At 41.3% G+C, this 14886-nt stretch overlaps 1 protein-coding gene across 1 annotated transcript in view; it reads right to left on the reverse strand.

Annotated features, from left to right (window-relative positions):
* The window catches only part of DIAPH2 (diaphanous related formin 2), a 3821702-nt gene that overhangs the window by 2785580 nt on the left and 1021236 nt on the right, over positions 1–14886 (reverse strand). The window contains exon 8 of the mRNA XM_086964614.1: positions 7263–7399. Coding sequence (XP_086820740.1) covers positions 7263–7399 — 137 coding nt within the window. The remainder of the gene's footprint in view (positions 1–7262; positions 7400–14886) is intronic.

Consider the following 14886-nt stretch of genomic DNA (forward strand, 5'->3'; position numbering starts at 1 on the left):
TAGATCTTACAAGAGTAAAAATAATGTCATCAACAATGTCATTTGGGGGGCGTGGTCTCGCGCCGCGGAAGATGGCGGCGTTCCTTTGAGCTCCGTACGACCGCGGAGCTCCTTCATAAGATTGCAGCCTGTTTTTCTGTCTCTACTGGAATCACAGGGACGGATTCCAAATTGTGAATGACTGGTCAGGCGTTTGCGGCGCTCGGACTTCTCCGGTTTTATGCAGCGACCCAGAGGCGGCTATTTGCATTTCTACCTCACCGCTATGTGAGCGGCGGCTGCCATTTCATGCCGGCCACTCATCTCCCACAGTTGCAGGTAACCACATTTACTGTATTAGCGTGTGGCAACATGTGTTTTTTTCCCCTCTTTTTCCTGCTGACTAACTTGCCTGGTATTTCATACACTACCAATTCAAGCCTCAAAATGAAAGTATCAGCATTTTGTCACAAACTAGTGCATTATCTTTTGTTGAAAATACTACTTGCCTCAAGCATTTTTTTTTAACATGTTATATTCCTCTGAATAAATGGAAATCTCCTCAGGACCAACTGCACTTATGGAGATTATGTCATTTTTGGTCGAAGTGGGGCCAGTTCTTATATTATTTTTCCTTCACATTTAGTCACACCCCTTAGCCTCATGCAACAATGGCATTTGATTTTACTACCTGCCATGTTGCTTTTGCTATACTGGTTAATAGCGAATACCAGATTGCTGACAGGAGGGTAACAAATTCTTTTGATATATTTTTTTTTCCTGGAGCCTTCTTCATTATTGCTGTATTTGTCTTTGGCCTATGGACAGATTGACATTGTTATTAAAAAGCTCCTCTCGCCCTAATCATCATTTGAAAATGGCTAATGAAGCTCCAATTTCGGTCAGAGCCTCGTCTTCAGGCACCAAACCCAAGAGAGCCAAAAATGACCCTCCACCTATTCTATCCTCTCAAAATCCTCTTCTTGATATTATTTTGGATGAAGTGAGGGGTCCTAAATCTTTTATGACCACGACAAATGAAAAACTTCAACAAATAGAGGATAGATGGATTAGCATGGAAGCTAAGGTGTTGGATATGGAGCAAAGCATCAGTGACTTACAAGATGTTTCTACTAAAATACCGACTTTGGAACAAGAAATTCAACGTTTAAAGTTGCATTCGGAGGACCTTCAAAATCGTAAAAGACGCAATAATCTACGTCTTTATGGTCTACCAGAAAATCTTGAAGGGTCGGATATGCTTCCTTTTCTAAAAAAATTCTTGTGTGAACTTTTGGACCTTCCGCCAGAACCTTCATTAAATATCCAACATGCCCATAGACTTGGCCGCCTACAACCTCATGCTTCCAAACCAAGAGGAATAATTATGTTGTTTCTAGCATTTACTGATTAAATGTGAGTCCTCTCTGCAGCCAAGGCAAAGTGTCATCTCAAATGGTCTGGTCATAACATTTTCACCTCTCAAGACTTATCTAATGCCACCAATACTAGAAGAAAAGAGTTCCTGGGTTTACATCCACAAATGAGACAATTGAATATTCGATATGGTATTCTTCACCCTTGTTTATGTAAAATTACTCACAATGGCTCCACGCGTACATTTGATGATCCTCTTAAATGGAGGTCGTTCCACCAGAACATCTCTTCGAGTTCTACAGCTGGTTGTTCTTTTCGTCCTTGATGTTCCTGTTGTTGCCTATACATTCATATTAAATATGGCTGTTCGTATTTCTCTTACTTTTATCTTTCTCCCTGTCGCTTCATTTCTCGTTGGCGCAGACACTCCTCATGCATCTGCAGTTCTTATTTCCTCATAGATCTGGACTTCTTTCCTTGATCTATCTTCTCCTTTCTCTATTTTTCTTCTCTTTTTCTTCTTTGTCCTTTTCCTGGTTTCATTGCATCTGTTTTTTTCTCTTGATATTGTTTCATTTGTTGCTTGTGTTAATTAGCCGTGTGTATTTTTTTGGTAGCATATTTCTTATATTCATCTCTCATGTGGTGTTTCTTCCTTTTTAGTTGTATCCCTGATGTGTATCAACTTTCCGCTTGTATATTCTTCCCATTCTTCCATTATGTGTAAGTTTGTCATGTGGAATGTTTGTGGTCTTGGTCATCCCGTCAAAAGACAAAAGGTATTATCTCATTGGAAACATTCCATATCGTCAATCTGTAGCATCTTATTGCAAAAAATTGCACTGGCTCCCTATTGCACGACGTATCCATTTTAAGATTTTAATACTTGCTTTTCGAGCCTTGAACAACCTCGGCCCAGGCTATTTGAAAAAACGGCTTGTCTTATCTCAATCTGTCAGAGCCTTACGTTCCAATAGTCTACGCCTTGTGGTTGTGCCACGCTTCCGTCTTTCTAGAGTGGGCGGTAGAGCTTTTGGAGTATCAGCCGCCAGACTTTGGAACAATCTTCCCTTGGATCTTAGATTTGTCCCCACTGAACCCATCTTTCGCCGCAAACTTAAGACTTGGCTGTTCTCCTCTTAAATTTCTGTTTTCACTTTTTCATTCTTGGGCTTGTTAGTTGTTAGCGCCGGGACACCCCCTCGGGGGTAGCCGTGCGCTTTATAAAACCCAAAAATAATAATAAAATAATTTATCTAAACTGAATTCTCAGGTTTCTTTTCTTCAGGAAACACATTGTAATGAAGCTCACTTAAGTTGGGTGGGTCAAGTTGTTTACTCTCCTGCCGCTAGTAAAAAAGGCTGTGTCAATATATTGTTTCATAAATCGCTATCTGTACAAATTCTGTCTACACAAAATGATGATGGATGAGGGGTAATGGCTAAGGTTGTTATGCTAAACAAAACTCTGGTCTTGTTAAATATGTATGGCCCTGTTAAACCAGACCCTAAATTTTGGAATGACATTAAAATGTTACTTTCTTCCATTGATTGCCCCAATATTATTATTGCTGGGGATTTTACCCAATGAATGGACCCCTTATCTGATAGACTATCTAAATGTAAATTTAACCCTGACAAATCCCACAAAGCATTTCAATCGGCTATTGCCTCTCGTTCACTATATGATGTTTGGAAAGCTTGTAACCCGGACTCACTTGAGTATACCTTTTTCTCTAATGTTCATCAAACACGTTCTAGGATTCATTATATTTTAGTTTGTAAATCCCTACTTCCTTCCATTCAGTCATCGGAAATTGGATCTATTTTTATTTCGGACCATGCACCAGTCCATACTGATTTGGACCTTTCAATTAGTTCTCCACAATTTAGCTGATGGAAACCTAATAACTTTTTATTATCTGATACTATTTTCATCAAAGAAGCCACTACTTTTATTAATGAATTGTTTGAGCTGAATAACCCATTGGACACCTCTGTTTCTAGTACTTGGGACGCCTTTAAGGCTTCCTTCCGTGCCTTCACTATTTCATATGTTTCTAGGAAAAAAAAGCTAATCGGAAAAAATATAATGATCAATTCAACTATTGGAACATAATTATTTTACTTCCAAATCGGACTCAAATCTTCATGAATTAGTTAAGGCCAAATCCGAACTCAATAAACTTGCTACAGACGAGGCATGTAATACTCTTCTTAAAATTAAATCTAAATATCATGGAGGCCAAAATAAAGTTGGTAAGATGTTAGCTAACTATTTGAAAATTAAATATGAACGTAAAAATATTGGGCCCATCTTAAAAGAATCCACTAACAATTTGTCTCGTCGGATGAAGATATTGCTAATGTTTTTCATGAATATTATCAATCACTTTATTTGGATGATACGAATCCCTCTGAGCAAAATTTGGATAATCTTTTTTTGGGCCTTCCTTCTCCCCCATCCTTACCAAATGATTTCAATTCATTGGAAAAGGAGGTCAGTGTCCAAGAGATAACTAATGCTATTAAATCCTTAAAGAAATCTAAAGCACCAGGACCCGACGGTCTCTCTGTTGAATTTTACTCTACCTTTGCCTCTATATTTGTCCCTAAACTTTTGACACTTTCTAATTAATTTTTGAAGTTGCTAAGGCATCAAGTTCCTTTATGGATGCCTTGATTATTCTTATTCCTAAACCTGGCAAATATCATTCCCTTTGTAAAAAGTTCCGCCCTATATCTTTAATAAATTATGATTGTAAAATATTTCCCAAAATTCTTGCATTTCGTCTTGAACATATCATTCCATTATTGGTTAAGACCGACCAAGTTGGATTTGTGAAGGGCAGATTAGCATCAGATAATGCTCGAATGTTTGCAAATATTATTTCCTATGGAAAGAAATTCAAATCCCCACTTCGAGCGCTATCCTTAGATGCTGAAAAGGCTTTTGATCGTATCAATTGGCAGTTTATGTTTCGAACTCTCTAGTGGTTTGGTTTTGGACCTACATTTATTTCATATGTTAAATTATTATATTCTTGTCCACGGGCAAGTCTTTTTATAAATAATCACTTTTCCAGATTTTTTTTCTTATCTAGAGGAACACGCCAGGGCTGTCCCCCTTCTCCTTTATTATTTGTTATATGCCTTGAACCCTTCCTTGAACGCATTTGTGTTAATTCACATATTTCTGGTTTTACTTATAACTCAATAGAAACCAAATTATCAGCTTATGCGGATGATATCTTAGTTTACATGTCAAATCCCCTTACCTCCCTCCCCCAATTCGTGGATGAGGTTCGGTTATACTCCAGTATTTCTGGTTATAAGTTAAACCTCTCCAAAACAGAAGTTCTAGCTCTCAAACTCTTCTGTTACCAATTTATATTTAATGATACTAATTTTGCATGGTGCCCTACAAAAATTAAATACCTTGGTATTTGGTTTTCTGCTTCATTGTCTACTACAATTAGATATACGTTCAATGCATTAATTACTAAAATTCAATCACTTCTTCTCAATTGGACTCCCCTTTATCTTTCTTGGTGGGATAGATTAGACACTAATGATGATGAAGCCTGACACCTGGATGGTGTGTGAGGCCATCCTGTGAATTTTATCACACAATTGTGTAGGTCCATAAATATCGGATGAATGGAGTAGCTAGAGTTTTTCCTCAGTGAAGGAACACCTATATCATAAGGTGTGTAAAGGCTCCCTTAAGAGGCTGGGCTAGTAAACATAGGGTCTCGTTTGTTTCTGTGGTGGAGGTTATATTGATAGGGAGAACACGAACGATGGCCCCTGGTCTTTAGGCAAATCCTCTGCCTCTCCCTCGGACCCAGCAGTGGTAGGGTTCATAGTTTTAAATACATCACTGATGACATCATCCCATGAGTGTGTTTCATAAACATTTCTGAGCGTTAAAGATATATACTAAGCTACAGGATAATTTACATTTCTATTCTTTATCTACTAGTAATTAGGCATACTATTTCTAACATATCTCATTTGAGTGCCTGTTTTACTGTCTGTATCAGTGTGTGCGTGGATGTCTGCATGGCTGTATGGCAGTGTGAGTTACTGCATGGATGAGTTAGTGGTTATGTGAGCAGCTGAATGGGTGAGTGAGCGGCAGTGTGAGTGCCTGTATTGGAGGCTGAGCAGGTGTGTGAGTGGCTGTATGGTTGAGTTAGTGGCTATGTGAGTGGCTACACAGGTGTGTGGGTGGGTGTGGAAGTGGCTGCATGGGTTAGAGAGTAGCTGTTTGAGTGTGTATAGGTAAGCAGAGACTGTATTGGAGAGTTAATGTCTGTGCGAATGTCCGTAAGGGTGAGTGAATGGGTGTGTGAGTGGCTGAATGGATGTGTGAATGGGTATGTAAGTGGTTCTGTGGGTGTGTCAGTGGTTGTATGGATGAGTGACTGGCCGAGTCAGTGGTTGTATGGGTGAGTGGGTGTGTGAGTAGCTGTATTGGTGAGTAGGTGGCAGTGTGAGTGGCTGTATCAGTGAGTGTAAGGATGTGTGACTGCCTGTATTGGTGAATGAGCGGCTGCATGAGTTTCTCTATGGGTGACTGAGTGGGTGTGTGAGTGGCTGTAAAGGTGTATGAGTGGGTGTGTAAGTGTCTGTATGTCTGTTTGACTGGATGTGTAAGTGGGAGTATTGGAGTGTGAGTGGGTGTTTGAGTGGGTGCATGAGTGGATGTATGGGTGAGTGAGTGGCTGTGTGAGTGGCTGTATGACTGAGTGGATGTGTGAGTGGCTCTACAGATGTGTGAATGGGAGTATTTCTGTGCTGTCATTGACCATGTCATGAGTGATGAAATATGTGAGGTCATAAGCAGTGGATTAATGGGGTGTAAGTTATAGTTAGCTCAGGTAACTATAACAGCTGACTATCAATGGTTTTGTACAAGTACATTCTGAAACTAACTTTAATGTCCCTGCAACCTTTGCTTTTTTCAGTGAAAAAAATTATATATATATAAATTAAGAACAGGATGACCTGACCAAGGTTTAGCACATCCATAACACAAGTAGAAACAGATTTAACTCTGGTGCAGCACACTTCCTGTGCCTGTCATCCCAAGGCACAAATGCGATCAACAGGTTTCATCAAATGATGGAAGGCGTACTCATGAATTGTAACCAAGGAATCTTCTTTAGTCCAATAAGTTCAATTCTTTATTATGGTAATTATACCAAACAAGTTACACAGCCAACGCGTTTCGTTCCGTGGCAGAACTTCATCAGGGCAAAAATAGAAAAGTATCCAAAAGGACCAATGGAACGGCAATGTTACTAAGTGAACAGATGATACTGGTCAGCTCCTGTTGAGTACTAGGCGCCAGGATAAGTAGGTATTGCTCCACGTATATTAGTTAATCAACTTGCTGAAATATGATTCCCAAGTCGGTACCAAATGTCAGATATCACGTGGCAGTTCGCCCCTGCCACAAAATTAGCCCAGGGACCGCCTTCTCCTCGTTATCATGCCGGGAGCCGCCGAGTTCTGAGCGTGCACAGCGGAAGCTGAATCGAGTGCACCTTGCAAGTTATATATAATTTTTTTCTGGACCCGAAACTTATCCCTGGACTAATTTTTAGGTACCTAAAGCTGCCTCTCCTCTGCTAGACCATAACACCATAAAAAAGAAAAATAACAAATCTGCTTTTAGCAAATGTGTTTGACATGTATGACAGTTTTTATTCAAACTTGTTTACCATGATCTTTAGAACAAGTAAATGAAAGAAATAATGTAAATCAGTATAATGTTTTTCCATTTTCAAACACCAACATACATTCATAAACTTGAAAGGAGCAGCTATTAGCTTAACCAAAATGTATACAAAACGATCTATCGTTAGGGAATAACAAATCAGCAGAAGCATACTTACATATTTTCCTCTCCAATTATGCAAATGGCAGAGAGTATTTTCACTATTTCCGTCATCATGTGTACTTGCTTTGGATCAATTGCTCTTGCCAATAAAAACAGACTCCTGTCCTCACTGAGGATTCTTTGGAGCCCATACTATAAAGAAGAATATAAACAATAAAGAATCAATAAATGAATAGAAAAGTATCTTACATGTCCATTTTCATGAGACTATTTTCTACCATTGCACTGAGGTCGAATTTCAAACAAACTGTTTTGCTTTTAAGCCCCATTGTTAGCATTGTCCTCTAACTGCAACATCAAAAATACTTAGATAGTAGCTTGCATTTAAATTTCATTTAATAATGTGGAAACAAACTCACATTTTATTTGCATTGACAGTTAACTTTTAATCATGGTCATATGAGTGGACGACTAAACAGGATCCAACCTGAGGGGTCTGAGCAAACCAGAAAACATGCAGAAAAGCACAAAGCTGAAAACTAAGACACAATAATAAATGAGTATCTCTAGTGTGCTTGTAATTACTATATTTTCATAAAATGGGTCCAGTGTATAAATCGAGATGAAAATGTTAAAATGTTGATAGCAAAAAAAACACGTTTTAGAAATGTTAGTCATGATTTGTGTAAGGCTGGAGATGAAGGCACTCATTACGAGTGCCCTAGTATCTGGGGTGATAATAATACCTCTGTGTCTTTTACATATTGCCCCATTAACTGCTTAGGAAGCATCGGTGGATCACCTCAGGACAAACCACCGGTGTCTCAGGCTGATATTTGTATCTTGTGCCTCCATGTACAGGGGTGAAAGCCATTAATCATATTGTCCAAGAACATGGAGGTAGCCATCTTCCCTACCTCGAGGCAGTAGGAGTCTAAAAGACGACCATCTAAATTTAGCAGCGTGCCAGTGCAGATCTGACCATATGTAGCACTTTCTATTGTAAAAAAAAAAAAAAAAAAATATATATATATATATATATATATATATATATATATATATATATATATATATATATATATATATATATATAATTTATTTATTATCACTAAATCCCTAACGTTAAAAGATTACCAGGTCACTTCGGGATGCTTAAAATGTATATTCACAGAAATGCCTCTACACCAATGCTTTTCAGCTTTTACCTTGGTCAGCGTTGGTGTAGGGGCATTTCTATGAATTAATATTTCGAGCATCCCGGAGTGTTCTGGTAATCTCTCAACGTTGGGGATTTGGTGAGTACTATTGTGGGCTGCCAGGGCCTGACCAGGTCCGCCAAACTGCTGTAGCCCGGGTCTAAAGATCTGGTGCACGGTGATATATATCATATTATAGTGCAAAAAAAAATATATAAATATATATCCACGTTCTTTTCGGGAGAAGGGCGCAGCGACTGCTTGTGTGAGTGGAGTAGTGCGATATATATTAAAAAAAAAAAATATATATATATATATATATATATATATATATATATATATATATATATATATATATATATATATATATATATTTGCACAATAATATCGCAATACACTTTCATAATGAGTTTTTTTCATTTCTTCCATCTACTCTTAAGCACTTTAGAACACTAACACTACTACACAAATAAGACTGTTGCCAAGTAAAACACTTGATCACCTAGACAGGAGATTTTGCAAGTGGGGATGCAAAACCATTACCTGGCTGTGGCTTTTGCTGAGACGAATTGGTATCCCCTGACTTTACTGGACCACAGAACAAGATCAACCGGATTGGTGCACCAAAAGGAAGGAGTCCTGTCATTCCTTGGTGGCTCCCAACATTAGTGACCGGTTAATTTGAATGTTTTATACAGCCCAATGCAATATTGATCATAATTGCTCTGCATACACAGAGACAGATTATTTGTCTGGATGTACATGCCCTCATTTATCTGAACGAAAAGACCCAAAATTGATGGATGGAATGCAGAGCAAATCAAAACATTCACCCCAGTCAAGAGATCTGGGTTAAATCCATCATTCTTCTGCTCACCATGCCACCCCAGTTTAGACCTAGCCATATGCAAATCAGTCTTGACCCTGTGCCTCATTTATCTGAAGCACAACACTAGTAAGCAGTGCTTAAATTGTAAATAAATAAGTGCCAGGGCTCTCGTCAGGAGACCGCTGTAGCTGGCACCACACATTGCCCCTGCCATGCTGCCAGTTACAGTAACAACCTAACTACTAACCATCACTCTCCTACAAGTGTGACAATTCAGACTATTCCAGGCCCCCATAACTATAAGAATGACTTGGGTTGCAGGTAAAATAAATGACTTATCTGAGACACCTTATGGCAGACTGTCACAAGCTCTGGTGTTGAAAATTAAGTGTCGAGCACCAGAGACCATCAACTCAAATTAAGAACTGCTAGTAAGTAGTTAATTCAGTTACATGGTATATTTTCGTTTGTTTGAGTCAAAACCGGACATTCACATTTGCAAAAGAGAAATTAACATAAGATAAATCAACAATGATATGAAATGTAAATGTACACCTAAATGCTAAAATTCTTATGTATGGCACTGTGCTTATGTACAGAACTCAGAAGCTCTGTGGATATGATTTGTGCTATGTAAAACTGCACAAAGAAATGAACAGCAGCTCTTATGACAAAATAGAAAGAATCTCTCAACAAATAAAAGTAAAGCCCACATTTTACCATATCTGTATGCCAGGATATTTGGGTTCATTTGGACCAAAAACCAGGCTTTACTAGAAGGAATCGCCATTTTAGCTCACCGTTTTACTGCATTTAACCTACTGGGGGATATGTCTTCAACAGTGGCCTCTATGTTTTCACTAAATAAATCAACTGGGCGGAAGAGACATGACATTTTAGGAGTTAATACATGTAAGAAATTGGGTTACTGGTTGACTGGAGTGTGTCACAAAGCAACCACATTCCTAGTATGGGTAAGGCACAAGCAAACCCAAAATTAATCTGTACTCAGTCCCCGGGTAGCTTGACTGAGTACAGTCAGGCTTAATTTAGAGGCAGTTTGTAAAGTATTTGTGTAACACTCCAAACAGCAAACAGTGAAAACACCTCTCAAAAAGATCCCACACAAGATAGAAAACTAGAGCTTAATTTAACTGATCCAATCCGTAGGACCGGGATTATCCATTTTTAAAGTATAAACTGCAATATAGCATCTAAAAGCATAAAGTGCCAATAGCAGCTATTTGGTCACGCTGAACCGGGTCAAAATCAAACGTTCAGACTGACAATGATGGACCGCAGGTCATATACAGTTCCAGATTAGTCATGTTGAAGGTTTACTTTCTCACGTTGTGAAGTGTCCCATTTGAGTTGGAGAGCGCCATTGGAAGCAAGGAGAGCATTGCTGGCAGTGTTGGCCTGGCGTTGTGGAGGGCAGGCTGGAGCCTCACAGTGGCAGTCCTTCATGGTGATCGATGCTTGTTGTGTGAAGAGACAGGCTGGCTGCAGCTTGTGCTGATTTTCAGTGCGAGCAGCAAGGTTTCTGTGCAAACGGGCCTGTTACCGGTCACAAAGAGCCCAAGAGCTTGATTTAAGAGTCCACTCTGCCACACCAAGCGTACAGGACCTGAGGGCACCACTTGGGGGTCAGGAAGACAGTGAAGACAGGTCTAGGATCTGTTGGTGAACCTTTTATGCCCCTGAGGCTCAAATCAGAAGCCAGCAGACTAGCCCGCTGAGTCACTTTGTGATCCTGGGTTCAAGATTGGTTACAGGTCCCCAGCCCTCGGTGCCTGTAACATTGCATGGAGCCTCACCCCCCCCTCACAAGATGGCTCACCAGGGTCAGTCTGGGGTTGCTCTGGTCCTGCCAGGCAAGAGGGCAGCAGGTGAACTCAACATGGCAGCAGCTCGTTCAGAGGGGCAGTCCAGCAGAGTGAAAGTCCTTTCAGCAACACAGCAGTCCTTCCTGGCAAAATATCCTCAGGTCCAGAAGTGTAATGAAGAATTGGTGTCTGAGGTCCTTCTTTAATACATTGGCGCCTGGTTCTGGAAAGAGTGAAAGCTTATAGACACTGTCTTTTAAGCGCACATGATTCCCTACTTCCTGGCTCCAAGCTGGCTGAAGTGACAATGCAGGACCGTTAGGTATTTTGTGTGAATACAGGACACAGCCTATTCAAGTACAAGTGAGCCTTGTCCAAGCTCCTTCCTCCCATCCTGCCAATGAGGTCCCTACCAGTCTCACCTAAGCTTCCATTGTGTGTTGTTGTCTAGGAAGAATACACAAAGACCAACTGCCAACTACACCCAGCCATGCAGGCAACAACTGGATAAGATAAGAAAATTTAAACTTTCTAAAAGTGTCAATTTCAGAATTGCAATCAAAAATCCAATTTTACCATAAGTTAGAATGTTAAATTGTGATACCAGAGACCCCAAACATGAAGGAGTTATCTTTTCCCATTTGAAAATTATACTTATAAAATGTAATAAGGTTACTCTATTGCTATCATTTGAGAGAAATAGGACTTGCAGAAGTGACAAACTAATTTAAGAGTTTTTCACTACCAGGACATGTAAAACCTAAATGTACACGACCAACTTTTTAGATACACTGCACTCTGCCCTTTTGGCTGTCTAGAGCCTACCTTATGGGTGACATAAGTATAGAAAAGAAAGATCTGGGCCTGGCAAAAGATTTATTTTGCCTGGTTGAGGTGGCAGTTTAAACCTGCATACACAGGCTGTGACATGTCAGGCCTGAAACATGTTTTAAACTTATACTTAAGTGAGGGGCACAATCAGTGCTGCAGGCCCACTAGTAGCACTTAATTTACAGGCCCTGGGCACATGTAGTGCACTTTACCCAAGGACTTATAGGTAAATTAAATATGCCAATTTGGGATAAGCCAATTCTATATTGTTTTAAGGAGAAAGCACAAGCACTTTTGCACTAGTTAGCCGAAGCCAACAAAAACAAATTCAGCAAAAAGGGAAAGAGGAAGGCAAAAAGATAGGGGATGATACTGCAGAAAGGGCCATTTCTAACATGACTCCCTCTAGCCTAAAGTCAGGGGAGACTAGTCAATACCCTGATTGACGTCTCTGCTAAAGCGATAAATTGTGGACAATGACCCTTTACAGCAGGGGCACTTGTCAGTTCTATGCCTCTCTCAATTTAGTTGGATCCCTCAGTCTATGCTCTCCTGAGCCACTGAACTGACCCATTAAGAACCCTTCTCCTCATCTGTGGACCCCATCTGTGCAGCACCTAACCTTAACTTGCTCCCAGATGTCTTCCAGTAGGCAGACAGTACCACCATGGCCAACAAAGTGATGCGGCCCATTCCTCCCCTTAGATCAGACTTCTGTCCCCAGCCCATAGGAACACTCTGTCCCTAAGAACAGTAAGCAACAGAGCAGAGCAGCTAAGCTGCAAAGACGACCCTGTAACAGAAACCATCCCCCAGGGCCCCATAACCAGCCCCCAACTGTGCAGCGCACTGGGGGATTGCCCGGTGCCCGCTATGGCCAGTCTGGCCCTGCTTTGGCTGAACACAAGCCTGGTAAAACAGGAATTTCAAGGGGAAACAACCACCCCCTCCACGGTGACCCACACTGCCTATGCCATGCAAGAGTCTGCCCGGCATAGGTCCCCAGCCCTCAGTCCATTTGACAGCGCATGGAGCCGTCTTTGGTTAGAAGAGGCCTCACCAGGGTAAGTCTAGGTTAATCTGTTCTCCTAGCTTGCAATCCTTGACCTATTGGTCCTACCATTGTGGACTGTTTCCACCTGCTAACCCTTCATTTGAGCCTCTGTACCCTCTGCTGAGGAGCGGTACCCCAGGAAACAGAACTGGCAGGATACCTGTAGCATCCGCCCCACCCAGCTTCCCTGACACTGTGGAGCTCCCACCAGTGGATTATCTCTTGGCACTGAACAGGTCCCCCTGCTGGTGCCCCCTCCCGGAGAAACCCAAGCATATGGGGCTGAAAATCAGGCATCCTGGGACTCTGCCCACCATAACCTCCCCTCCTATTCTTAGAAGGGACATGGGACTCCTTTCCTCACTCACCATACTTGGACCTGTATGGGTCACTGCGTACCTCCTCCTCACATTGAGGGGGAACCTGAGAAACCCTCCTTAGATCACTCCCCAATGCCTTCCCAGACACTCACCCAGAGGTCGACCTCCTTTGCAAGTTCTCTGGGATCAGTGAGCTTGCAGTGAACCAGGTGTTGGTGTAGTTCTGGAAAACAGTGGCTGAACATATGCTCTCTGGCAGTCAAACTGTACAGCCCCTCACTGGTGTTTACCTCCCTACCTTCACCCAACCATCAAGTGCCTTACACAAGTAACTCACAAAATCCCCCCCCAAGATTGGTGAGATTGTCTTTAAATCTCAACCTTTACAATTCTGGGGTGAATCAATAGTGCTTAACAAGGGTCTCCTCCTTGGTGGGATACCTCAGCCTTTCCCCCTTTTCTAGGGCAAGTTAGGCATCTCTATCGTCACAAGGATTATGTCTCCAAAGTTAATCTCCCCAATCTTCCTCAGGGTTCCTGTGCACCACTCGAGCTACCTCATATGCCTCAATCCACCTGTCTATGTCGTCCCCCTCCTCGAAGTCAGGCACCAAGTCGCTCAGCATGTGGACCTTCAGCACTGAAAGCTGTAGTTTCGCTGTGACTATTCATCCTGGACTGTAACAGCTGATTGTCTTTCAAATCCAGCTCTTTAAAACTCAGTTCATGAGCTAACCAGATTTTGTTTTCCTCCATCTCAAATTTGGCCATCTGTAACGTACAGTACTTCTTTGCCTACCTTTCTGCCAGTTCCTCTAGGGACAGTTTGCAAGAGGACACACTGCTTCCTCCTGCATGGCGAGGGAACTTCAATCCTGCGGGTAAGTTACCCCCCACAACAAGCTGCATTCCAAGAACCTCCTGCAGGTCCTGCTCAGATCCCTCCACATCATCCTCTTCCTCTAGGTCATCTGTTGTGACTGGTGGACCCCATGACCAATGACTTTTGGAGCTTCGCCTTCCTGGTGCACCTTTTGGCGGGCAGTCTCCTCTCCTGGCAAAACTCCTTGAGCTCAGCCACAGTGTAGCTCTACAGGTTGGTAAGCTCAAGCTCCATCCTTGCAGGTGGGACCACAGACAGCCAGGCAGAGGAGGAATTTGGAAAAAGCAAAAAGGTGAATCAAGGAGAGTTTAAACTTGAATTGGTCTTAGGTATGTGATGGTAGTGTACACCAAATCACTGTACGGTAGTGCACAAACAAAAATCCTATCCTCGTCACTGATCACCACTGTTAGAAATTGGATTACTGGTTGACTGGGGTGTTAGCTCTAGTCAAGCAGCAAACACAATTTTAGTCAGGGTGCTCAGCCCCCTGGTAGCTTGGCACCGAGCATTCAGGCTTAATTTAGAGGCAATGTGGAAAGTGTTTGTGCAATACTTCAAATGGTAAAACAGTGGAAAAACACACAGAAAGATTCCACACCAGGTTAGAAAAATAGAGCTTTATTTAATAAATACAACAAGACCAAAATGATGATAATCTAATTAGTAGAACCGTAGTTATTATTTTTTAAAGAATAAACAGCAATATATTGCCTAAAAGCAAAAGCACCAACTGTGGC

The sequence above is a fragment of the Lissotriton vulgaris genome, chromosome 4_1 (genome assembly GCF_964263255.1).
Source record: "Lissotriton vulgaris chromosome 4_1, aLisVul1.2, whole genome shotgun sequence".
NCBI classification, from domain to species: Eukaryota; Metazoa; Chordata; class Amphibia; order Caudata; family Salamandridae; genus Lissotriton; species Lissotriton vulgaris.